We start from the raw sequence: 26,984 nt of genomic DNA, 5'->3' as shown, positions 1-26,984 counted from the left end.
TTTGCTTTCCTTTTGTATTGTTCGTGTGCAGAATATGAAGGAACTTCCTGTTACTCTCCTAGCTTTTCTCTCAGACCATCGAACAGCTAAATATGGATAAAATAACAGCATATAGCTTAATATGCTATAACAGAGAGAGTGTTTTGTTAAAGAGGACAATTGTGAGGCTTCATGTCCTTTGTGGCCAAAATTATACACAAACCACCTGGATTTATTAAGTTTGTTCCTAACAGTTTGAAGTGCATAACAAAGCAAGCTGTGTGCTCTGAAAGGACAGTAAGAACAGGTTTAAAAGTGACCACAGTTACAAAAACTTATTGTGGAGAGACGACTTAGCCGTCAAGATTTCTTTTATGTTGTTTTCTAATAACAAAAAACGTAAAAACATGTGAATGAGAGCAGCGTTTCATGGGGAAATTTGGTCATTATGAAATAAAACCTATGCAAACAAAGACAAAAAATGCAAATACAATGACATAATCCATATGCTGCTGATTGACGCCACGAGCTAATTTCTAATCTGCATTGCAGACAACGTACGATTAACGAACTCCGACCAGGTTCAGGCTGGATCTGTGAACTTAGCTGAATGTTTCGGTGGCTAACTATGAACTAATTTATCTTAACTTGACTCAGCTGAATTTTAGAAATAGTTCTTGTTGCAGATGAACTGGGCCAGCACTCCGCAGTGCATTGGCTGCAGAATCAGATGTGTGGACAGGCGGTGATAAATCTTCATCTGGCAGAGAAAGGCAGACAAGCAGCAGTGATGTGGCTCTGCAAAATGTTCTGGGTTTGATCATCGTTCAGGTGTTGCGATCAGATAAATGTGTTTCCACTGCAATTTATGATTAGTCAGCGGGAGATGGTCACAAAAAATGTTTATGAAGCGTTCTGAGATTTAACTTTATTCTAACGTGGATTATATTTACAAAGTGCAACTCATTATTCTGAATTTCCAAGATGATTGGTGTATAGGTGTCACTTTAGTTGTATTGTATCCCTTACAGAGAGGAGGCATCAGAATGGATCAATTAATCAAGTGATAAACGCCTGTTCCAATAGAGTTAGCTCATTTAAAACATGATCCGAACCACCGAGGAGAACTGCAAGTCTGATGATGAACAGAAACACTCACTTTCATGGGATAGCAGGAGGAATCGTTTGGCAAGACATGACAGCAGAAAAACACACGACTCATCTTTTAGGCTCATGTAAATCTATTAGCTCCTCTATTCATTATAAGATGCAGTTTAAAGAAGAGCCAGTTTGCAGGAATAACTGCAGAAATCATGCATTTTACAGAAAACGCCGGCATCAAAACACATTAGTGAAGCAGCTTTACCGCTGAGCTTGAATATATATTTAAATATATTTGAGCCGTGCGGCCACGCTTTGAAGAAGCATCAGCTACATAACGATTTATGTAACGTGTTTAGTACAAGCGAGGTTTTAATCCATCAGTCGATTTTCCTTTGTTTTAATTAAAAGCCATTTCTGACTTTTTTAAAGTTGTGAATCCAGATAATTGAGGTGGCAGTTATTTTCCTAAGGTCAATTTCAAAACCTTAAAATGCTGTTTTCTGAACTCCACCACCGTTATTTACATACGACTCCGTGTTTTTTTTTTGTACATGGTGGTCCATTAATGGGCCATGAGCCAACTCCAGTATACCAGTAATGTTCCATGAGAGAAACATGTGATTTAAAATAAACATGTGTTAAGCATAATGATTAAGTAAAACTATTTGGGGAAAAAAGCAGTGCAGTCTAAAACCCATCGAAACAGCATTATTGACATTTACTCTGCGAGGTCACTCTAAATAAATAACACATCATCTGCAAATTAAATGGTCTGTGCATGGTTGGTTTTGAATGCTGTAATTAGAAACCAGAGATGAAAAACAAAAATCAAGTCCAAAATGGGCAAAGTTTGATTGTCTGTCGCGCATTGAAGGAGGTTAGTCAACCTTAAAAATGATTATGTGAAGACTCTAATGGCATGGATTTGTTAGAACAAAGGAATAGTTTATTTCAAACAAGCCTTTTATAGATCTGTGCACCAACCCGACGAGAGTAGTAAAAACAAATCTCCAAACAACTCTGAATATAGTTTCTCTAAGAGCACACAGTATGACTTTATAGCTTTAACAATAAGACAGTATTCTCTACAGGTTCACTCTTTCCTTCAGCTCGTAGCTGCAATGTGTCTTTAAGCCCTGTCAGGCATTCACAGCTTGTTTTCTGTTTGTTTTTGTTGCTCATTATAAGGCTCTGTCTTAGGAATACGTTCCTGATGCCTCAAGATCTAATTTGCTATCCGACACTACAAGTTAAAGCTAACGCAAACAAAATCCCCAGAAATAAAATAAAGCTTGTCCATTTATTTTATTTCAATACGCCATGCACCAAGTCTCACACTAGCTCTGTGACATGAACAGTAACTTGTTTAACACCAGACTTATGTAAAATGAGAAATGCTAAATAGTTTTTAAAACTTATCACTGTCCAAAACAAAAAAAAAATTAGATACCTGTTACTTTTTTGTGTTCTTGTCCGTTTGTTTGGTGGTAAAACAATTACATCACACATGTACGCAGAGGAAACAGCGCCCTCTACAGTTTCAGTACACAAAGGTAATAAAGTAGCCGACTGTTTCGGACGATTACAATATTGGCTTATTTTTCTTTTCGCTCTTATTTTTTATTTTATTTTTTATTTTTTGTTTAAAGCAAATATAAACTCTTACTCGATTTTGACCAGAAAAAAATGATTAAACAGCTTGTATTTTAATTTAGTCTTTAGTCATTTAAAACAATAAGCAAACTCTTTTGTTTTTGTCTTTTCTAGTTTCAAATCAGAAATGAACAATTATAAAAAATATATATATATTCATAAAAACTTTGCGCCAGTATAGAGCTGCTTAGTTGCAGAAATGTGCAAAGCTTCAGTTTAAGAATATCAACAGTGTGGCCTGAATTAGCTAGGTAGCACGTTCACTTAGCATGCTAGTAGCATAAATTGCAATGCTAATAGTGAAATGCTGCTCTTTGAAGACTTGTCAAAAAATATCCCAAAACAATATCTGAACAATATTTCACCAAACATCTCAACTGTTAACTTCTCATCCTCAGCAGGATAATGTAAGAGTTTATGAGGAACAAATCCCTGCCTGCAGCATGTATTCAGCCAAAGACATAAAATCAGGCTGTCTGTCATTTCATATGTAATCGTGCGATTTGTTGGATCTTATTGCCGTTTATGTTCTGCTCTCTTGTGGTAAAAAAAAAATAAAAAATTACCCCGATCCATTTTGTTTTATAAACATTTAAAATTATGCTCTGGGCTGTTAGCACGCTAATGATAATGCTAATTGCTGTGATTTTCATTCTTAGTAAATCGAGAAAAGCACAACAATATGAACATCTTGATTGTTAAGTAGATCCTTGAAAACTTGAGATTTTTTTTTAAGTTTATGGGGAACATGTGTGGCCCACTGAAACATCACAAACTCTTTGATTTCCCGTCCAGCAAACCCGCCAAAGGTCTGTTGTAAGTTGGAGCATCTCTGAATTATTTACTAATAAGCTGCAACACAAAAGACTGTTTGTACAGGAAATACATCAATTTTTCATGGACTGTTTCACAAATATTTGCTCACTGAAAATAACAGTGTTATGGAAAATAATTCACCCTCTTTTCTGTTCTTATTCTCACACTTAAATGCTTAAGGTAGTCAAATAAATGTTATCAAAGATAGACTGAGTAAATTAATTAATCTTTTTAAGATACCTATAATCAATCATATTTTTTGGTTTACTTTCCCTAGTAACACTCGACGACTTAAATAAATCCTGAAGTAGACTTAAAGATCTGAAAAAGCAACCAGAAGTGCCGGTGCATTGATGACTTATCCAGGTTTTGTTACAAAATAACCCAAAGCATGGCTTTGGGTTATTTTACCTGAGTCAAGATCACCTTTCATGATTCCACAGTTCAAAAAATAGAGTGGGCAAAAATGGAAAAGATCCTTCTCACATTCGCCAAAAAACGTCTTAGTGATCTTTAAGACGGAGAAGACAGCAGTGAATCTCATCGTAACGAACATAAAACTTACAAAGCACTTCAGATAAAAAATATTGTATCAAACATGGTGGTGGCAGGGTGATGGTGAGGGATGTTGGAGCATCAGAACCTGGACGACTTGAAGAATCCTGCTCTCTAAAACCAAAACACTAAAGGAGAACATCAAAGAATAATTTTATCATATTTTGCAATGATGCAAAGCACACCAACACGTTTGCCTCTGAATAGTAAAAAAAAAATCAATTTGAGATGTCTCATGAGCTTGAAAACCCCACAGTGTAGCAAAATCAAAGCAATTCCTCCAAGATGCAAAAGACTCGCTCGCAAATTTCTGATGGCGGTTGTTGCCACAAAGGTTGGGATAACTTGTTGCAAAGTGTAGGAGGCGATTACTTTTTCACATAGTGCCTTGTTGGTTTGAACAGCTGTTTGCAGCCAAAAACAGATGAATCTGTTACTGCAGAAATAACCACGTCCTGCAGGCACTTACATTAAACCTAAGCGTTTTCTACCACAGTTCAAAATCCAAAACTAAATCCTGTCCCGTGTTTAGCTTCGTGTGCAGCGCACACGCTACATCGAGTGGTTTTTCCTTTTAATAATCACCATGATGACGCAATCGCTGTCGGATTGGCCCGCCTCAGATAACAAATGAGTCTGTAAACCCTCTTTAAACGTCTCTATCCTAATTGTAGGAACATTTAACTGAGCTAGCATAAGTTATTTATAATGCACCATAAAGCTGCACCAGCTGTGCCAGAAACGCTTCAACAGGTCTAATAAATTTTTAATCACATTAAAGGTTTATTTCTCAGCTCAGAATCAACAGGACTATAAATAACCTTTTTGAAAAATATAATTTTTGCAGAGAGAGAGGCCTTTCACAGAATAAATATGATTATACCAGAAATTTTGCATTTCTGTTCCTCAGTGGAGCCAAAGAAGTTGCGCCTTCAGATTAATCAACTGTGTCATTACAAAGATTAACTATCGAGCTTTGTCTACGTTACTGAGGCTTTAAGAAAGTTTAAGAACCACACTGGTACAAATGAATATTTAATTCACTTTGTGATCATCCATATTTGATGAAACATAAAACGGGACAAATGAAAAAAGTGATCATTAGTTCTGTTCTCACTCGTTGCTTGATCACACGAAGAAGTACAAAAAAGCAGAAACAGGAAGAAAATCTATTAAGACTTTAATTTTTCCCTTTTCTTTTAAATACATTTTGCACAAAAATTGTGTTTTTCCATTAATAAGTTACATCATAAATAAAAGCGAACATACAGTATTTTGTCTTTTCACAATAAGTCAATTGTAGCAGCAACTGGCAAACCGGATTCCATTTATCTAAAGCACTCCAACGTACCCAGTCAAAAATTTCCATCATTGTAAAATAGAAATATTCAACCGGTTGCACTTTCACCGAGGTTTTACAGCAAACTCTGCCCTAGTTTTTTTTCTTTTTTTTTTGGAAATGAAATAAGAAACAATAAAAACAGGAGCATCAGCCCTTAAAGCAGTGGAAGTCACAGGAGGTAGCATCTTACTCTCCTGCCTATCAATTTTTCTGTTTTTTTTTTCTTGCAGCAGGCAACATTTATTGATCGCTATGATTATCATAGCCATCCATCCACATTTAACTGCATTTTTTCCCGTGTCGTCTCCATAGTGAAAGCTGCACTAGAGCTACTTCATCATAAAGCTGTAGCTCCGTGCTGAAGGTTTGCCGATGTACAGATAATCTTATTTTGATTCACTGTCCGTTATTTATCATGAGAAAGAGAAACAAAGAGGCAGAAACTCTGCATGGGAACATCATGGTCTGAACATTCACGGGAAGGTGGATTTTAAGAAGTCTGCTTTCTGGAGATCGCAATGCAGACGGCATTTTCCTTAAGGAGAAGGAGCCCAGCAGAATATAAAGTGATCCCACAGAGAGGGTGGCCAAATGATTAAAAGGATTCAGTCCAAACCTTCCTACATGACAGATGGGACACGCAGCCAATTAAAATCAAAGTATAATGTTCTGTAGATTAAATCCTTTATCTGGATTACATTAGTGAAGCACAGAAAGGTTAATGCTTCCTGACCTTCGTCAGATTTTGGTTCATTTATTAAGTTTTGTTCAGCAAGGTTGGAAAAAAATCTACATCGGTACCTGAATGTTTATACGCAAACAAATGACAAGTGAAACTCCTCAGAGTCAGTAGACTGCGTGGATTATGAAATCAGCAGGAAAACACGCTGGAACACAAAACTTTTAATTTGTTCCTTAATCTATTTTTAGTTTCAGATCTCCCTCAATTCTGGCTTCAAGGTAACAAGGTGATGGAAATTTTCCTCAGAGGTTTTGGTCCATATTGACGTGATGTTGCTGCAGATTTTTTAGTTGCACATTCATGATGTGAATCTCCTATTTCACCACATCCAACAGGTGCTCCTCTTATTAGAGATCTGATGACTGTGGAGGCCACTGGAGTGCAATAAAATCATTCAAGAAACGACAGGAAGATTTGAGATTGGTGACATGGAGCCATCAGAAAACAACCACATTGTCACTGTAAAGAAGTGGACACTGTCAGCGACGGTTCTGAGGCAGCCTGTGGTTTTTTTTTTTAGATCATGCTTAGTTGATAGAAAGGGGTCCAAAATGTGCCAGATATCCCTCACAGTATTACATCACTACCAATGTAGTGATGTAATACTACATATCTATGTAGTGATACTACATAGTGTATCACTATGTAGTAAGAAGCCATTCCGGCTTCTTGTCCTCGATAAGAAGCCTGAATCAGGGATAAGAGGAAAAACGTATCCATGCTTTACATCAAATTCTGAAAAACGTATCCATGCTTTACATCAAATTCTGACTCAAACATCTGAATTTCACAGCTGTGATAACAATTTTCCAATCTGTTGCTGTCCAAACGTGGTAAGTCTGTGTGAATTGCACCCTCAGTCCGCTGTTCTCAGCTGACAGGAGTGGCACTGGATGTGAGCTTTGGCTGCTGTCATCTGCAGTCTCTGCATTCAGAGATAGTATTCTGGACACATTGGTTGTAAGAAGTGATCATTTTTTCCAATTCTCCTCTAACATCAACGAGGTATTTTGTGCCCACAAGATCTTTGGATTGATTTCTGCAAATCCAAAAGATGAAAATCCCAGTAGCTTCTGAACTATTGCAAAATGTCAGCCTTGCACAACCAACCATAAAAGTCACTTAGATCCTTTCTTTCCCAGCCTGATGTTTGGTTGTAACTTCATGCCAACGAAACGACTTAAAACATAAAGTTTCTGTCATGTGATTGGCTGGTCGCTGATGGTGTAGGCAAACAATCCAAATTGTACGCCTAATAATGCACTTTGTGTTTTGCGTATTATGACATACAGCAGTCATTTCATTAACGCGTGACAACGGTTGTAAGGAATTAATTTGCAGTAACTGAACAGGTGTCGCCCTGGTGTTTGGTGATAACTTGTGCTAAAATTGGATTAAACTGCCATGGGGTGAGCACTCAACAGGAGGCAGAGGCCACCGAAGGTTAATCAGGGAACAAAATGACCACCTGTTTTTGCTACACAATGAAGAAACTCTTACTCAGCTGATTGGTGCATTTGTGTAAAAACTTTTTTTTTCCCCAGTGGTGGTTGCCTGATTGCTCTCCTGTGGAGTCATGACTTCAGGAAGGTAATGTGTTTTTTTTTATTTTTTTCCTGCTGATTTTGAGTTTGTGCTGTAAAAACACCAGTGACGATGAAGGAAGTGAGGACACCGAGGTTTTCTGCGTCCTGCTTCATTTCAAGGACCTTTTAACGGTAAGTAAGCAATTAATTTTGCATTACTTGTAAGTAAACACAGAGAGTTTGTACATCTATGCAAACATAAGCAGACTTATGTGCAGAGTACCACATTAAGAAGAGCAGTAAAAGCATACATGCCTTACAGAGACATACAAGTACATCCGCAAGGCAAACGCACACTTCTTGTTCTGCCAGGTTTCTCCCTCCGCATGCCGACTGTGCATCTGGCATCAAGGTTAAGGTCTGGAGACACACGCAAGCTGTGAGCTCTGCCTGGCTTTCACATACTCTGAATGGGCTTTATGAATGGCTGTGACTCAAAGACTGAGTGAACACCGGGGTGCCGCCGCACTCAACCCAATCCGACAACGGGTTCTGGAGAAAAGTCAAAAACTGACTTGTCTCCCAGCACAGCCAGCAACCGTGTTCAACATAATACGCCGACAGGTTTTCTTTTGCTGCTTGAGCCAAAGTGCTTTTGAACACCCCTCTGCTGCGTCTCAGTGTTCATGGGGTGCACGACTGCATCTCTGTGTTTGTTCTCATTGTCCTGTCGGAGAGGCGTGTGACTAGACTGCTGCAGTAAAGTCGGCTCTCGACGTTGCGTGGAGCCGGTGACTCGGTTCTGCAGGTCAGTCGTGGAACGTACAACGAACACACTTTGTGCAATTCATTACAGTAAGAAAACTATCCACAGTTTATCATACAAAGGAAATGCAAACACGAAGCGCCTCGCAAAAGTATTTCACATCCCTTGAGATTTTGAGGCATAATCTTGAGAACATTTTTTTTGTAAAAAAAAAAAAAAAAAAATTTTGAGGCATAATCTTGAGAACATTTTTTTTGTAAAAAATAATCTCAAACATGTGACGCACAAATGTATTCAGTCCTATACTCGCAAAAAAATAAATCCAGTGTAATCATTTGCATTCAGAATTCACATTATAGGCAAACAGAGTTCACCTTTGTGCATTTTAATCTCAGCTTAGATACGAACTGCTCTGTCGAGACTTTAGAGGTTTGTTAAAGGGTATTAGTGAGCGACCATCTTCATGAGAAGCGGATGGCATGACAACTTAAAGACACGGTGAGCCACTCGGGTCCAAACTGCTTGCCTTCGAAGCCAAACCTGGAAAATTTAAACCTTTAACCACAATATAAATTAAAGCAAAAATGCAAAATTATTTTGTTGCATTTTTTGCAGCTGTCGTTTTACCTGCTCAACAATAAACAGCATTTTTATAAAATCTGTATATCTGCATAAGAGCCAGTACATAAAAAGGCTGTTTTTATGGCTTGCTAAAAGAAAAACAGAGCATTTCCAAATGTATTGGGTCATCAATTCTTGACTTGTGGTCAGGGGTCAAACAAAATAATTTCAAGGGCCACAAGTAGCCCCCAGGCCACAGCTTGGACACCCCGGATGTAAACCATCAGGCTGAACGACGGGAGCATAGTTTTCAGAGTTCAGAGGTTGACCTTTCGACAACTCTAAAAATACCGCCCCAGCAACCGTGTAATGGTTTAGATGAAACATGTTCATATGTTAGGAAGGCCTGGTTAAGATCTAAACCTAAATTCAATTTAAAATCTACATGGTGTTGAAAGTTAAAGCTCACAAATAACATTATTTCAGTCTGAAGGAGTTTAAGAATAGACAAAATGAGACATACCTCTAGATGCCTTGCAGCTGTCTTGCACTGAAAATTGGTCCTCTCACTAAGAAGGGCTGAATCTTTTTAGATTTTTAAAGTAAAGTGTTTTGAAAACTCCTTCCATGTTATGATCATGCACCACTTTGTGTTGCTCCATCAAAATCCCAATAAATTACAATCGAGACTTTTGGTTGAAACGTCACAACATGTCGAAATGTTCGCGGGATATGAATACTTTTTCGCTGTGCCGTGTTTGCACACCATCTTTTACATCTTCACCACTGCTCTATCAAAAGATCAAGCACTCGATTCACATTCAGATCCGAATCCAGACTAAAATCGGATTCGACAAACGGAGGTTTTGGCGGGGTGAGAGGGTGGAGGCCTGACGTGAGGGTTTCGAGCCAGTCGGCAGCGTCAAACTGTGCAGGAGCCCGCCGTTTCCGTGACCTTCTAGTCGAAGGCGAAGGGGAGGTGCAGATTGGGAGAGGCGGAGGCGCAGGGACAACCTGGCTTGGGTTTATTACAGCAGGAGACGGAGGGAGCTCCAGCAAGAGAGAGGAACAAAGAGGGGACGGCAGGAAGTTGTCATCTTGCTGCTGAAAAGGCTGGGGCTGCTCAGCTTGAGGGGCAGGGGAGCGGTCAGGAAGTGAGTGTGCAGCAGATTTATGATCAGAGGCCTCAAGAGAGCCTGGAAGCAGGGTACAGTCGAAAGGATTAGACAGATACGACGACATTAAACGTGCATTTCCAGTTCCCTATTCGAGACTCACCATCACAAATAAGTGGCTCATCTAGAATATCATCAATAGACTGTCGAGGGTCCATCTGTTGCAGAGAGAAAGAAAAGATGCTTCAGTCCTGAGCTCAAAGATCTCTCAGTGACTCCCTTTTTTCCTCAGACCAACCTGGGCTTTCTGAATCGCCTCCTGCAGCTCTTCCTCCAAGCTGCGAACGCCAGGTGAGGTCTGAGCTGGACTTGCTGTAATCTGCAGTGGCAGCTCGAAGTCATGGCCAATCACATCACACGGCTAGCGGCAAAATCACATGATTGGACAAGACAGTTTAAATCAGTTGACAGGTGAGGATGAGTGCTCATTCACATGAGGAAAGTGATAAATGTTTTAAGGCACAGTGATTCAGAGTGCAGCCTGGAGTAATTGCTTTTAACGTTAACGGCACTTTGCCAAAGTATTCATTCCTCTTGAACTCAACAAACTTTAATGTATTTTACTGGGGGATAATGTGACAAGTCAAATCTTTGAGAACTGCTATCCTGCACCTATTAGGGTGCACCAGCCTAGAGTTTGACACAGCGCAGCATTAAAGCTAACCACAACAGCTGAAAGTGTAACAAATGTTGCAGTTTTGGTTCCCGATTGAACCGTCTACCAAAGCATCAGGTGTGTGGCATGAGGTATAGTATCAACTGGGAGCCTTGAGCCTTTTTTTCTAGGATCCTACCAGATTTGTGGAGTGTCTGATTACATTTGTCCTGTTGAAAAATTCTTACACCTGACCTGTCGATCTCAGCAGCTCCTCCAGAGTTACCATGAGCCTCTTGGCTAATTTACTGCTCAATATTCTCCTATTAATTAACCTATTTCCAGATTCTGTCAAAATTCAAACACCATGTATTACTTTGCTTCCACTTCACATTAATAGACCAACACTTGCTGTTGGTTTGTTTAGGTTTGTGGTTGTAAAGTGCTAAAATGGGAATATTTTGTAAAACATACTCTATGTCTGTATGACTTGAGCATATTACCTGAGCAAACAACACCTCTGTTTGCGCATTTAGTTCTGCCTTCCTTTTTAGGCATCCCGGATCCTGTTGCAGGAACGGATGAAGGGATCCCTCCCCAGACTGGTTGGGGAGAAGTCACATTTATGCAGCACTGCCACTAATATATCACAAGCTTCCCAAATCTTCTGTGGCAAAACACTCACCTCAGTACCCGCTTGCAGTACGCCATACTCAGTATGCCGGCTCCTCTTCCTCTCCCGCTTCTCCAGCTTCACGCTCAGCTCTAGATGCTCCTGCTGCTGTTCTCTGTCGGTTCTCCAGGGAGTCCCACACTGTAGGGGCGAGGAGGACGACATGGGCAAACTGGGACTCGGAGTTCCTGACGCAGTGCTGGCGGGATCCAAGAACACAGTGCTGCCGAGACCACACTGTTCACCTGCCAAACTGACTGACGCAGCGTCTGCGAACGCTTTTGGGACGGCGTTCAGAGTCCCGTTTGGGTCTCTGTTGGGACCGTCACTGAGAGTCCCATTAGGAATCCCCCCGTCTTGAATGTACAGCTGTTGGTTCGGGCTGCTGCCGGGCGAGCTCAGCCTGAAGCCGGGGCTGGAGCCAGGGCTCTGACAGGGCAGCAGCGGGGCACAGGGAATGAAGGGCTCCATGCTGGTGCCCAGCTTGCTAAGAGGAGCCGGGGCGGGGCAGGCGTGCTGAAGCTGGAAGGGACGAAGGCGCTGCAACAAGGCCGGCTTGGTTCCAGAGACAGGGAGGCCACGTTTACGCAGCTGCTGCCTCAACTCCGACACCTGGGGGAACGGTCAGCGAGCGTCACCAGCTTCTTCTAGTCATTAATGATGATTAGTGGGAGAATATGTGTACATTTTACCGTTAGATCAACAAGATTTGCAGGAAGAGGCTCTGGTTTGGAAGTAGGATTTGCGTCCGTCTGAGTTTGGTTTGTTGTGGCAGGAACAGGTTGGAGGCTGAGCGGTGAGGCTCCACAAGACTTCACCAGATCATTGTGATCTCCACTGGAGGAGTGACAGAGCGATCGACTCAGGTAAAATGTCTGGATCAATAATCAGATACCTTCACTGCTGGGTGTTGGTCAATTCACCTGATCTATGACGATTCATACCCGTTTCATTTAGGTAGTTTTATGCAGGGTTTGTTTGGAGTCTTTGCTCCAAACAAACCCAGATCCAGATCTGAACAAGTGGGGAAAAATGTTGCACTTTCCAAAATGTTTTTTCTGTTATCCCAATTTTTTTTGGTTTAAATTTGCATTTCAAAAGAATAAAATGTATTCTTAGAAATATTTATATTCACTTTAAATCTATCATCCTTGATTTTCCAACTTCTTTTTTTTTTTTGCTTTAATGATACTTAATGAGAGAGCCCACAATATAAACACAAAAAACTACAAAAAGAGCAATTTTTCTGCTTTCTTGCTACCTTGTCCATGTCTGAACTTGTTCAAACAGAATAACGGCATCAAAATGTACAAACTCTGCTTTAAAAAATTAGTTTTTCGTATAGAAACACTCTGTCTTCATTTGACAAAGCTAACTGTTGCACATTTGCTGATGTAACTTCTGTGAAATACAACATTAATGAAGCTGGACTGAAAGCAAAGTGCAGGTACCAAAACGTTTTTTTGATTAGGTGCAATGGTGAATTGACCAGGCAGCTCATCGGTATTGTTTGCATACCTCGGTACAACTGCAACCTCCTGCGGCGGCTGTAGTCGCTGCTGGTGCTGCTGCTGTTGACTCTGCAGGATTTGAAGCTGGAGGAAGACCTGCTGTTGTTTCAGCAGATGGGAGTAGGCGGGGTCTAGCGGCTGCGCTGGGGCAGGGCTGCTCTGCTTAGCTCCTCCCGCTGGAAAACATGGGAGTGAAACATGTTAGCAAAACGAAGGAATATTTCTGCAATAAATGGAGAAAAGCAGAGCTTAAGTTTAGCACCTCCAGTCCCAGACGCTCCCTTCTGGTCTGGAGGAATGTACTGATGATACTTGAGTTTCTTCATCTTGGGTTTGATGTCCCGCGGTTTCCGTGGGCGGGTAAGGTGATTGAAGTTTAGGGAAGGGGGCAAAGACGAGGGGCAGATCGGGCTGGGAGGCCGAGCTGTCTGTAAACACACACATTGCCAACATCTCTCTAAACAGTAACCATGTTACATACAAATACTTTCCACATGCAGAGTTTCATTGGAAATGTCAGCTCGCTGTAAAATACTTGACATGTTTGGCCCTTGCTAAAGTTACATTCTTTATGTATAAATGCCTCACAAATGTCCTGATGACACCGTGTGCCGCCTCTGACCTACACCACCGGGGTTTATGTGTGAATATGTTAACCTACATGGGAAGCGCCGACTCCCCCCTAAAGTACAAATTGACAGTAATGACTGCAGGGCAGCTTAGAACAGGAAAAAAGCACAGGATTGGCCGTCCTGTTAGCTTAAGGACCGCCACAGAGCTTTTCTGTGAACTCCACCACAAAACATGCATGAACAAATTAGATGACTTTTAGATATACTTATTTGTGTTTTGCTATAACTGTATCTTCCAGATTAATATAAAAAATAAATAAATGAATAAAAAATACAAAAGCGTTGATGGAACCAACAAAAACCAAACTGAAATGATGTTGTCCAGAGACTGGGTGATACCTTTGGCAGCAGGGGTGTCGTCTGAGCGGTCAGGAACATCCCGTTTGGTCTTCCAGTTGGTGCCAAGGAGTTTGATTCACCCAGCGTCACGCTCAGAGGTTGTCTGACGCCCGCGGTTGGCGGAAGCAACGTCAGACCGGACTGAAAGCATAAAAGAAACAAAGTGCATTTCAGAAAATGATGACATTTTTTTCTGTTTGTAAAGCAAGAAGAAAAACAAAATGCAAACTTTACCCATTTTAGAAATTAATCACCTTTATTGTATTTCAAATGTTATGTGTTTTTGGTAATGTGTTTCTAATACATTAGCAAAATGTACAGTGTGGCACACACTCAAATTATAACTCATCTGTATTTGAGGGATGCAAATAATTAGTCTTAACTAAGATTGTTAGGAATTATACATTTCCAGGTGGGCGGGGCCTCAATGATTTATGCTGGATTATCATAACCGACAGTCTGAGTTTATACAGAAATTTTGTTAAAGCTATTGATGTTTGTTTAGGTTTCAGAAATACAGAAGCACAGTTTGGATAACTGGGAAAGTTAAACCACTGTGAATGTAGATTTAGGGGCTTTGAGGGTTAACCCGATGCAACCCCATGCAAACACTCTCAACTCTAAAATGTTAGCTGTCTTTGCAAACTTAATACTTGAAATGGCTCCAACTGACTGCAACCCAACCTATATTTTGATTAATTCGGCTAATACCAAATATTCATTTATCAATGTAAAACGGCTTTTATTTTGTTGTGTTTGTTTCTCTGTTCATGTATTTTGAGATTTTTACCTCGAAAGGTGCCAGGTAAAGATTTATTTACTTTAACCACAAGGGGGTGATGATAGCATGTGCATAGATCATTGAACTTTCATCCCAAGATGGTTTGATTTAACGTATGATTAAAGAAAAACCCCAAAAAACAACTAACATTCAAGTGATGTTCATACTGGGTAACTGATGTGACGTTTATGTAGCACTTGCATACATTTTATTGCAGCGAGTCTTATTTATATGTGGCATCTCATAGCTACAATGCGACAAGATTTTTCTCCCAGGACTGTGTCAGTCTGGAATAACCTGTGATATAATTACAAATGTTCAGTTTCAGATGCAGAGAAAGATGGAGCTGAAGTATTTATTTAAAGTTTCATGCAGCCACACGGTAAAAAAAACAATGCAGATATGCAGGTTTCTGACAGGGTTGTTCACCAGACAGTAGTGTTAATGGCTTTCTGCTGTCTTCAATACCTGTGCATGACTGGGACTGTCATTAAGGGTCAGACCCACAGCTGAGCAGTCACTTAGTGGTTGGTCAACTGGGAGGCCCGGCAGGGAGGAAATGGATGCCGCTTGGAGAGCGGCATGCTGCTCCGTGTTTAAAGACGAGATGGAGGAAGAGATGTCCTCTTCGAAGACATCAGCAGGGAACGAGGCAGAACCTGAGGAAACCACCGGTCCAGGGATGCACGATCAAAACAGCAAGCGAATAGGATTCTGGGAAGATTTTTTTTTCCAAACGTGTCGGTATGTGTGTTGCCGAGTATTTATTTACCATTCTCCAGGGGCAACGTGTGCTCAAGCTGTTGCTCTGCGGCTGCTGGAGGTTGCTGGATCCTCTCAGTGAGGGTCTGTGAAGGGCGAGCCTTCCTCTGCCTCAGGGCCCCACATACAGTCCTCTCTATGGGTGGAAGACAGAAGGAGGAATGTTGCAGATTAAAAGGAGAGAACAGGACAGATGGGAGATCAGTGCAGACGGAGAGAGAGAGAGAGAGAGAGAGAGAAGATCGGAGAAAGCGAAGCAACAGGACTAGAGAACATATGTGATGTGAGTGTGCAGAACAGCTTCGCCACAGGCAGTGAGTCCCAGTCCAAACCAGCAGAGGCATCAGGAAATAGTAAACACTTTTTCCTGCAGGGAAATGTGTCGCCTTGGATGTGTGCACACACAGTCACTCTCACCGTTTTTTTGTTTTTTTTGTTTTTTAAATGTCAGAAAAAAGAGCTTTTAAAGAAATTACATCTTTTTGAAATGCCTGATACTATAATAATAGCTCTTTTAAATCAAAGGCAGGGTTAGGGGGTATGGAAATGAAGAAGATGAGAGTTTAGAAGAGGGAGAGATTAGAGAGAGAAGAAATGATGACTCCGATTGTCAGATTGACGCGTTTATCATGTGCTGTCAGTCACTGATGTGTCGGCTTCTTTTAAAGCAGCGTTACACTATGCAGCAAGGTCACATCTTAGTTTCACAGATAGTGAAGCACACACACACACACGCGCGCGCGTGCGCGCGCAGACACACATCTCCTCAGCTACTGTACAGCAGATGTAACGCAGACAGAGACGGAGTGCCAAGAGGGCAAATCTGTTATTGTGCACAAAGCTGAAGGCGGAGAGAGTAAAGCAAGAAGCAGACAGCAGCTTCACCGTCGGCTTGGCATCACCTTGTGCAGTTTCAGTGCTCAGACCACCAGGGGGCAACTTCTGAGTGGCACCATCCTCAGTTTGACGCTGCGTCAGAAAACGTCAGGTCAGTTTATTCAAATGAGTCCAGCTTTATTACACTGCTTTCTATATTCGTGGTATGACTGGCATGACACAGAGCTGCAAAGACTCTCAATTTGCTCCAAATTTATTCTTTTTATCAAACAAACCTGTTGTCTCTTCTCTAAATAAATGGATCTTTAGTAGTTGCCCTAAATATATAAATATCCTCTAAGCCTATTTATAAAAAAGCAATCTTTTTTGGGGGGGTGTAGCCTAATGCATCAATTATGAAAGATCAAGAGATGTTTCAAATTATTGCGTTGATTTGCTAAAGTTACAGTTTTGTGAAATTTGAAGAAAGTAATGTTTTGGGTGCTATGCTAATGTGTTTATTATATTCTCCCACATGCAGTCAACTTCAGAGGTTTGTATGGCTTGAAATACATGACTTGTTATATTATATTGTACAGCTTACATGAGCTTCACTCCGTTTCTTCTCTGTTTTCTGATGAGTGGAGGCAGATTTCAACCCTGCAGACAAAACATATGAATAACAGAATGTAAAAAAATATATATTCTTAATTATAATTTTATAAAAACAAAAGAAATGGAAATAAAATCCACTGAAAACCTTCAGATTTTCCACTCATCCCTGCAAGTTACAGCATGAAGAACCGTAGAAGTGAAGCCGGTCTGATCAGAGGACTACAGTCATTTTTTTCTATTTCTACATTTCTAAACACATTCAGATATTGACTCCTCTATGTCTTTCTAATAGAGACAACTGACAGTGTGTTAGGAGCATTCTGCATTTACACTTGACTTTAATAAATCTGTACGTATGAACCAACAAACGTGAGGATTAATTCTTAGACTTGTACAATTTCTTTCAAATCTGGTTGCCGACAGTTTTACCAACTTTTAAGTTGATTTCAATCCGTCGGGCATCAACAAAACCATTCAGTCCTCAGGGTTTTATTTTGACTTACACCATTTATTCTGAAATATATTCATATTCTGCTGCAGACGTCCAATCTCACACTCAAAACAGTTTATAAAGTGGAAGGAAACCTACCACATACTTATTGGTCAGCAATTCACCACAAGAAAATACCTAAACTTCTCAGTTACAGCAATAATTTAAAAGTTTAAATGAACTGGAGTCGTTACAAGCAAGACTAGATGAGGTTTATCTCCCAATCACACAGAATAAACAGGAAAGTGTAAAAAGTAACAATGTCTAAAGTTCACTTATAGAGAACTGCAGCTCAGAGTGGAAACTTGGAGCTCACTGAGCCGTACAACACAGATCAGTGCAGTTTAATTTCTTCATATTGATTTTAAAAAGCACTAGTTTCACTGGGAGATTATTTCACTTACAACAAGACAGTTTTCCATGATATAAGTGAAATAATCTGAACTTTTTCAACATTAAGGAGTTACTGACTTAAACAAGCTCCTTTATTTTGCTGAAAAGTTACTTGAAAGTTAATTTTGTCATTTTTCAAGTGTACTAAGACATTTGCAATTGAAACCAGACAAAAGTACTTGGTAAGACGTGTATTTGCAGTGTGAAAATGAGATAAAATCTCCATAACATCCAGTGGACACCGTCTATGATTTGAGGGTCACGGCAGAAAAAAAGAAGCGATTTTGCTCTACCATCAAGGTGTAAATGTGTGGAGGGTTAGGGTTGGGTGCTGTGGGCCTGCTTCTCTTTCACAGGCCCCGAGAGCCTCGTTAGTGAGTCTAAATTTCTCAATTTGGGATTCTACTGCTGCAGAGAAAGATGAACAGTAAAATAAATGCTATAACAATATTTCCTCTGCCATTATTGCCATTTATTGCATCACGCTGGTGGATTAAAACATCATGTTTTTAAAGGTTTTGCCATTTTCACAAAAGGTTAATATGAAAAAGTAAATGAGATATGCATCGTCTGTGATTTAAAAGCGGTGGCTCTGCCGCGGATAACAACACATGCAGCTTGCTGCCAGAGCAGAGCACTCAATCAAAGGTTAATAACACAAGCTAACCTGGGTCTGCATTGATTTCGCTCAGCCTTCGGTTCTGAATCCTCAGCTGCAGGACTGAAACAAAAAAAAAAAGAAAAAAAGATGATGAGCTGTGCTGAGAGAAAGACAGATCTGGGAACAGAAATTCAGCCAAAGAAAAGCAGAAAGTAATCAATCCAGGGCACTTTACGAACAGCTCAATAATGCATGCTTGTGAATCATTTAGCCTGTAGATGGAGTATATATTCTTTAATGCTTATCACATAAAACACACAGGTGAAGTGCAGGGTGCAGCTGGGCCTCTGGTACACTTTGGTGTGTACTGAGACCTGAGAAAGCAGGTGGGGAGGGGGCTGAGGTTTCTATTTATCCCTCTGTAAATCTATTTCTGTTGGTCCCATCCCCCCTTCAGCTGTCCCGCTCTCTTCACGAGCCTCTCATACATCCCGTCCTGCTCACGTCATGCTCATTTGTGCTGCTGGCCGCAGTCTTCCTGATTTCCTGTCTCTAAGTATGAAAGCGCAGGAATCTGTAATTAAATTGTTGTCTGAAACAAGTTTGTCGGCTCAGTTTCAATTATTCATTTGTCGTTTGCACTGTAGATGCCATGCAAACCTTTGACTTCACTTCTAATCCTCTCAAAACTAAATATTGGTGAAGGTCAGGATCAAACAGGGGAATCGTGCTTCTTCAAAGTCCTCAAAAACTAAATTTGCCTCCCAGTAAAACTCGAAAATGAGCATTTGTGATGAAGGCCTACTAATAAAAAAAGATCACAGCCCAAACAGACTACAATATTCCCAAACGCCCAGTCACGACGCTTCCTTCGGAGACGTTTACTGGAAGCAGCTCATGTATGTACAGACGAGATTTGGAGCAGAGCAGCTGCCGAAAGAATCCTGTTTTCCAGCAGCTGTTTGAACACCTAGGGGACTGTCATTTTCTCGCCTTTCTATTTTGCAGCCATTCACGACAGCTGCCTGGGAATTCAGCAGCCGCTACAAGTTGTAGGAAATGTAGCATTAAAATATGCAGTGATGGAAAGGTTGTTTGTGGCAGAGTGGCTGTTGAATCCTAAAAGGATGTCCCGCAAAAGCGCCTTTTTTAGGTGTTATTGTTAGTAAAAGCAAGTGCCGCGTAGTTTTTTTAAATTTATTTATTATTATTTACAGTATCAGGTTCAGTGTTAGTGTAGAGTTGAGTTCACTGGCCCAGTTTAGAAATTCAAACTGACTTTTTGTCCAAGCCCTCCAGCCTATTTTTACAAAATGACTAAATTTGTGCGTAGCAGCCAAATTCACCCAAGGCTTTTATTTTTTATTGACGACATCAGTGTGAAACATTTTTTTAACACTCTTATCTTCCATGTTTTGTGTTGGGTTTTACACCACCTGAATCCCGTGGGTGCACATTATGGCAGTGGCTCTCAAACTCTCAAAACTAACCCTACCCTGACCTTCAAATTCAATAAGACTGCCTTACATATGTAATACGGCATCCTTCTTTAGGGAACATATTGCTACACTTTGAAAGCAGAAACTGCTGAACAATACAGTGCTACTTAGCTTGTAGCGCCACTACAAACAAACAGCAAATCCACCGCAGGTCAAATTTAAAACTGCTGAGGTAAGCAAATCATAGCGTATGCATCCACCAGGACTTGTCTAAGGTCTCCGTCTTCTCCTTACGTTTGTAGAAGCTCACCAGATTTTCTCTGCACTCCTCTTTTAAGAAATGTCAGAGAAATAACATCATTTGGCTTGCTAACGTTTAGTAGCTCTTTATCACGGTTTGTTTCTATTCGTCTTGAAATGGTACCAAAATCTCCTCACAACTAAAGTCAGCCAGAATGCCACCTGTTGTACTTCCAGCGAAGTTTGAGAACCCTCCAAGGAAATGGGTGTTGTTGACGCTTTGTGGATGCGTCCACAGGGAGCCGCTGCTAACTCAATAGTCTTGTGAATTTTGTGAAGTTGTGCTTTTGAAAATGGCCAATACTTGATTTAAAGCGAAGGTCTGAAACACTAAGATGTTCTGCATCATTTGGAGCCATTTTTACTGTAACACTATGTTAATTATCTCCTTCGTAAAGACCTGTTCAGTAATCATTCATTTGATTCAGATAAGTTTGAGCAGCGATGCAAGAGAGTGTTATTTTTAAGTGCCACCTGGTATCATCTGTGTTCTCTTTGTTTTTGCTTTAGTTATTTTGTTTCTGATTCTCAACCTTCAGCCGGTCGCAGCAGAGAGCAAATTCTGGGTCTGGTTTAGCTGGAAGTTTCTTCCTGTTGAAAAGGGGTAATTCTTCGTCTCATTCTTCCTGGAGATCCTCATCCTCAGGTTTGCTTTAAGGTCAGTGACTTGATGCAGTCAGCTACGCTTCCTTAGACAGACAGCTTTAGCAACTGGCAAAAAAAAAAAAAGATCCACTGAATCTGACAGGATTCTGATTGTAATTCTGTCTAAATGATTTGAATGGATCAGAATGAATTCGATTCAATCTGGACCCAATTTAGCTTTATTGAATACAGTCTCCGCTTTTGTTGATTTGTTTCTCAATAAACAAAAATATTCAGCTGTATCCAAGTTACAACTTTCAACTCAACAGAAAATGCGCTGATGCACTGAAAATCTGCGCCTACAACTCAGATTGAGCCACCGCAGAGACCAAGTGTGTCACGTTGCAGATGCTCTAATCTGTTGACACGGGAATTGAATAAACCGCCTCTCACCGCAAGGCTACACACACACTACACACACATCACAGCGGCCGAGTAAAGTCGGCCCAAGGGAGAGACCTGTCACTTGAAAATCCTGATTTGAAATCTTCCTCCAATGTGAGAAGATGACAAGTGTTTGATCTGTTCCTCCCTGTCCAACCAATTCTGCTGCACAAGTGCACAGAAGAAGTCAACAGCAAATTCAGCAGTGCGGCGAAATGGTGTCGCTCCGGTTTCAGCGCTCAGTTCTGAAAAGAACCACATTTTATCCTGTTAACGCCAAGATTTCAAGTCGTTTTATACATCACTGGCCACAAACGCATAACACGGACTGGATACTGAACAAGCCCCACATGTCACTCATCTCTTTTTAATCAAATCAATTTGATTATGTTTAATTTTTTTGTTTGTTTTGTTTTATATCTTTGTGTAAATACTGTGATATTCTGATATTTCAACACAAAATGAAACCTTGAGAATACATTAGTCAATGGCCTATTTCATAGAGAAACTTCTAGAATCTAGAGAGACAGAAAAAAAGACCATACTGTTGTATTGAAATCTGTGCAGTTTGGTTCATAATTCATCCACTCTGAATCTGTTTTCTTGCAAAAATTTGAATTAATTTTACACCTAAAATATACCCATATTGTCAAATTTTATGCAGATTTCTACATGACTTGGCCAATGCTTTGGAGGAATCTTCATTCACTCAAAGTTTACCGTTTTTCATTTTAGTTATTGTTCACTTTAGTAACTAGAAATGCAAATTGCATCGTTGTTTTTGGCTTATTTGGTTATTATTTAAGGCAGTTACCACTTATGAGGATATCTCTCCACCAGCTATTGGCATCTGGAAACTGACTTTCCCCCCTCAATTTTTCAATTTTTGCAAAATAGCTAAAGTATTACAATTGATTTTTAACTGGATTCATGTCTGGACTTTAACTGAGCCGTTCCAGCAGGTAAATATGCTCCGAATCTTCAGCTCTGGCTGCAGGTTTTGTCCTGCTGGAAGGTCCAGTTTCAGATCATTTGCAGGTTTCATTTCATGACTGTCTTATTTAGCTTTGTGAATTTTCCCATCAGCTCTGACCAGTTTCCTGGTATCTCCTGAAAAGAAGAGTAAAAACTTTGCAGTTTAGAGGGAGACCCATGTCTTGAAAAGTTTTCATTTGTGCCATAATAAGATTTATTGTTTTGTTTGGTGGTTTGAACTGAGCTCTGCAATTTTCAAACTTTCAGAAACTGCTTTATAACGTAATTCTGGGTTAAATGTCTACACAGATAATTGGTTAAACAGGATTTTATTACAGGGCACCAGAGTGTAAGATGCTAAATACAGATGCACACAACTCTCTTTGTTTATAAAACATGTAGAAAACCTTCCCCTTCTACTTCACTATTATGTTCTGCCTTGTTTTTGTCTCACTGACGTTCAACTCTTGCTAACATACAATGACAGACATTCGCATATTTCTGACCGTAGTGAAAATTGTATCTGAAATGCGAAGCGTCTATTGTTGCAAAGCAGTTCTACTGTTTTAACTGGCATGTTTAACGTCCGGTTGGTTCTCACCTGACCGGAACTTGTTCCTGATGAGAAGCGACCTCTCGGAGGCCAGGAGAGTCATGGCGGAGCGGAGAAAAGGAAGTGGAGCCAGGAGAAAGAGGAAGTTCCTTGCGTCGCCTGACCAGGTGGAATGGGCTTCTGTCCTTCTGTCTCTCGCTGATTGGGAGACATCAGAGCCAAGGAGGGACGGGAGGTGGAGAGACAGATGCTTATAAATCTACTGATAGAGATAATATATTGATAGAGAGGCACACACACACACAGGCACAGCAGTGATAGACTGAGAAAGAAATGGAGACGTCTTAGACCTGCAGGCTGACTGAACTCTATGGCGAGCAGCTCTGGAAGCAGCAGGCCTCCCTGCAGACAGCCTGTCATAATCACACCGAGTGTCACAGAGGCCCACCCACAGCCAGAGACACAGCTAACGACACACAGAATTAAACAGACAAGAGGCAGAGCGAGGAGCCAGGAGGAGGAAGAGGAAGAAGAAGAGGGGAGCCAAGCTCGGATGAGTGACGGAGACAGAAAGCCCCGCGGATCCTGAGACATCAGGGCCCCGAGGAGCCTGATTGTGACGGACAAACATGAAGTCACAACACCTACAGCGCGCCGCCACATAGCTACACAGTGACAGCAGCTTGTGAGCTGAAGGAGGAAGGGCTGACTCAAACAGAGAGAGCTGGAAATCTGCATAAGCCACATCAGCGCGCGCACACACAACCTATTAACAATATTGATCCGAAATAGCCGGCAGCAGAACACCCAGAGGAAGTCCGCCTGAGTGTACAAACACACACACATGCTGAGGAACGGCTAAGGCGATGCATGCTAATTCAGCTCCTCCTAGTCCCCGCTTGCATGAACACACGCCGACTTTGCTTATTTACGACACAAAAGGGTCCAAAACGAGGCCACTCGCTCGTTACCGCCATCCAGCAACAAGGAGCTGATTGAGATTTGGTGTCCGGCAGAGGCGAGGCTTCACTGCAGGGCACTGAGGGACAAGAAGGAGCTGCGAACGCTAAGAGAATAAAAGCAAGAGAATGAAAGAGAATACTTACAGGCAAAGGGAGAATTGAGTCTCTCGGGGGAAATTGGAGTGGATTTAAGATTAAATTGAGAGAGGTGCGAGACGGAGGGAAGAGAGAGAACTTCGTAGTGCGGTTAATGACACTTTCTGTCTTTCATGTTCTTTTCATGTCTTTTTTCCCTCCTGTTTCCACACTTCTTGACTCTTTGTTCTGAAGGTGCAGAAGCAAGGAGGAGAAGGCTCTGCGGTTTCTCCGTCCCCTCACTCTCAAAACTTCTCTCCCTCTGCCCCGTCCGCCCCTGAAGCATCCCAGATCCTCGGTGCCAACTGTGAGGGACTGTCAAGCCTCACCCCCCACCCACACCCCCACTTTATGACCTCGTCTCCCATCCTCGCCCTCCTCCCTCAAAGCCAGTCACCCTCCCCTGACACCTGCTGGCTGCTTGACAGAGGCTCAGACGGGCGAGCTGCTCTCATGTTTGTACTTGACTCTGACAGGAGCGGAACCACAGATAAAAATTAGTGCAGTTCTTTAAAGCGAGGAGCTGAACTGGCACATAATGTGATGGTTAGAAAAGTGAAACCAGGATAAGAAGACAGTTTATTACACAGCAACAGGAGAAGCCCTGGAGTGTTTTGGACTCGCATCAAATTATGTGCTGCAGCAGGACTGCAGGCTCATATGCTCCTGTCAAGATACCTTTGGGTCACCCGGTAAAGTGATTTAGTAGTGTGTGTAAATTTGTGTGTGTGTGTGTGTGGCACCATGGAAAGTCACAGGTCAGTAAGTCTGCACGCTTTACAGCGTCTATATGCACCGGCCGTCAAGCGAAATCACCTGAGTTTCACCTCAGTGTTCAAGTTCACCTGGGGGGACAAAGAGGGGAGGGTCTGCCTGCATGTGCCCGCTCACGCTTTTACATGTGTAACTATAGGCTGTCAGAGGGACGGGGGGGAGAAGTGGGGTAAGTGAGTCTGTAGCTGCAGCACCTGTTCCTCCAGTTTGACAGACAAGCCGGTGTGTGTGCTGGTTCAGCAGGTCATGGAGAAGAGGGAGGGGAGGCGGAGAGAGAGGACGGCGAGGAGGAGAGGGTGAAGCAACAAGCCGGCTGGTTGGTCAGGAGAAGAGGTCCTGAAAGAGAGGGAAAAAAGTGGGTAGATCAGTTTTATCTGAGGTGGGGATCCTCTAAATGCTTGAGGAAGTGTTCATGTTCAATAAACGGCATCACCTTTTGTTACATTACCACCACAAATGTCAGCTTATTAGGATTCTATATAATGGAGTGACACAAAATTACACAATTGTGAAGTTTGTTTAAAAAAAAAAAAAAACCTAAAGAGTGCAGTTTGCATTGATATTTAAACCTTTTCCTCGAAACGCCTGAATTAAATCCAGTCTATTTTAGTGTAACTTATTCTAAATTTAAGTCCAGGTGCTCTGTGAACAACTCGGATCAAGACAAAAAGCAGACAAGGTAAGGAAAAAGTTGTGTATAAGTTTAAGTCAGACTCCCGTTAAAGAACAAATCTAGTGTATTTGGAAGAATCACAAGAAGAAATGACATTGCTAAAAGAATGCAATTTGTTAAAAGCAAAGATGGAAGCAGTTCCTCTGGTCCTCCATCCATTATCTGTGGCTCGGTATCCACAAATGTCTTTTTCTACTCTCCACAATCGCTAGGGACCAGCATGTGTTTTTAAAAATATATACAATAAGGGTTTTTTTTTAGGGGGGTAATTGTACTGAATTTTCACAAGATAAAGATCCTAAAAGTGCCACTAATATATTTTTTATTTTATATTTTCTTGTCTGTGTGTTGGAAATTGTGTTTTTTTACATCACAAAAAACATATAGAAGAAAATATATCCAATTTAAAAATTTTTCCCCACTTTATTTTAAAACATAAAAATAACAATAAAATAATAGTTCTTTAGAAATTGTCTCGTTTAGCTGGACTGCGGGCAGAAATTGCTTTTTTGGATTGTAAAAGTTTAATACCACTACCCTGAACAGGTTTCTAGGCTGGATAAAACAAGAAACATGATAAACATACGTTCACACATTTGTTACACATTTGTTAGCATGCTAACAAATTAGCATGCTAACAAATTAGCATGCTAACAAATTAGCACGCATACTTTTGAGCTGTGGATGAAAACCAGAGTACCCAGTAAGCAAACTTCGTACAGAGAGAATCCCGGACCTTCTTGTTAAAGGCTGACAAAATACAAAAATACTTACAATACGAATGCGAAGCCGATAGACATGCTCCTGCGTGTAAATGTAGCCTATCTCACGGTTAGCCAAACAAAATTGTTTGGCTAACAAAATTTACATTTTGAAAAATGTAAATTTCTTGTAGTAATTTGAGAAAACATTTGGAAATAGTTAGAGGGGTGTTAATACTTTTGCGAGCCATTGTATTCTCCAGTGAAGGTTGCAGTGAAACAACTAATGGACCACAAACTGGAAGGGAGCCTCACTTTAATAAATCGCTAATGATAAAACCACTCTTCCAGGTACCGTCCACCCACTCTGTCTGTGTTAGTCTGAAAACCTTCTCCTCTCATGCTCAGAGAGTGCATTTGTCAAACACTCTCACGAACGAAACACATTAATAAAACCGGCTGCAAAGACAGAGAGACACAATATTGTTAGAAAGGTGATGTAATCGCTTTTCCTCTCCGGTCCCCCACCCCAGCTATGCCCTCTCCTCTGCAGCCGGGACTCCCTTTCTGATTAGCACCTGTTACCCTCCTTCTTTCTCCTCCTTTCCTCCCACCAACACACACACACACGCACACACACACACGCTGCAGGGTGTTAAATCCTGCACTGACTGACGAAGAGGCAGACTTGCACGGAGTTAACCTACTCCCTCTAAAGTATCAGATTTCTCTTGGTCCTTTAAATGATGCGGAAAAGCACAAAAAAAGGGGGGTGGGGGGAGGAGAGGGAGGCACTGCTGGTTGATTGAAGAGTGTGAGATAAGCAGAATCAGGTGGTTTCATATTCATGTCGCTCTCCGTTGATTCTGCAGAGCGCAGGTCGTTCTTCAGTGGCTGCACAGCTGCAAGTATCCCTCCACCATTTGACAGATAACGAGCCAAACACGCAGCTCATCGTCAGTTTACGAGAGCCCCCACATGGTTAAGACGCGCAATAGCAGGAGATCACGTCAGCA

At 41.2% G+C, this 26,984-nt stretch overlaps 1 protein-coding gene across 4 annotated transcripts; it reads right to left on the bottom strand.

The window, feature by feature from the left end:
• Window positions 1-8,714: 8,714 nt before the first annotated feature.
• On the bottom strand, window positions 8,715-25,002 carry LOC103136669 (myocardin). 4 transcript variants are annotated; one of them, XM_016670545.1, is made up of 16 exons: window positions 24,789-25,002; window positions 22,772-22,921; window positions 18,494-18,547; window positions 16,933-16,988; window positions 16,415-16,481; window positions 15,523-15,648; window positions 15,219-15,409; window positions 13,970-14,110; window positions 13,261-13,426; window positions 13,006-13,174; window positions 12,180-12,324; window positions 11,500-12,099; window positions 11,318-11,416; window positions 10,458-10,580; window positions 10,323-10,377; window positions 8,715-10,240 (listed from the first exon to the last, which is right to left on the bottom strand). In XM_016670545.1, exons 2-16 carry the CDS (start codon window positions 22,824-22,826, stop codon window positions 9,825-9,827), a joined length of 2,463 nt encoding a protein of 820 aa, XP_016526031.1. In that variant the 5' UTR covers window positions 22,827-22,921; window positions 24,789-25,002; the 3' UTR covers window positions 8,715-9,824. The 4 variants fall into 4 exon arrangements, with proteins under 4 accessions (XP_016526031.1, XP_007550080.1, XP_016526030.1 ...); XM_007550018.2 differs by lacking the exon at window positions 24,789-25,002 and adding an exon at window positions 23,830-24,138; XM_016670544.1 differs by lacking the exon at window positions 24,789-25,002 and adding an exon at window positions 23,074-23,788.
• Window positions 25,003-26,984: the final 1,982 nt, after the last annotated feature.

Source organism: Poecilia formosa, unplaced genomic scaffold (assembly GCF_000485575.1).
Source record: "Poecilia formosa unplaced genomic scaffold, Poecilia_formosa-5.1.2 Scaffold34, whole genome shotgun sequence".
Classification (NCBI taxonomy): Eukaryota; Metazoa; Chordata; class Actinopteri; order Cyprinodontiformes; family Poeciliidae; genus Poecilia; species Poecilia formosa.
Note: the sequence above shows the minus strand (reverse complement) of the source record. Positions and strands in the feature narration are given on the sequence as shown.

Coding starts and splice junctions, on each gene's coding strand:
- LOC103136669 (XM_016670544.1), bottom strand. CDS start 23,569: ATGTGTGTGTGTTTGTACACTCAGGCGGACTTCCTCTGGGTGTTCTGC. Junction 15,410..15,522: donor CACGTTGCCCCTGGAGAATG/GTAAATAAATAC, acceptor TGGTTTCCTCAG/GTTCTGCCTCGTTCCCTGCT. Junction 14,111..15,218: donor ACAGTCCCAGTCATGCACAG/GTATTGAAGACA, acceptor TTATGCTTTCAG/TCCGGTCTGACGTTGCTTCC.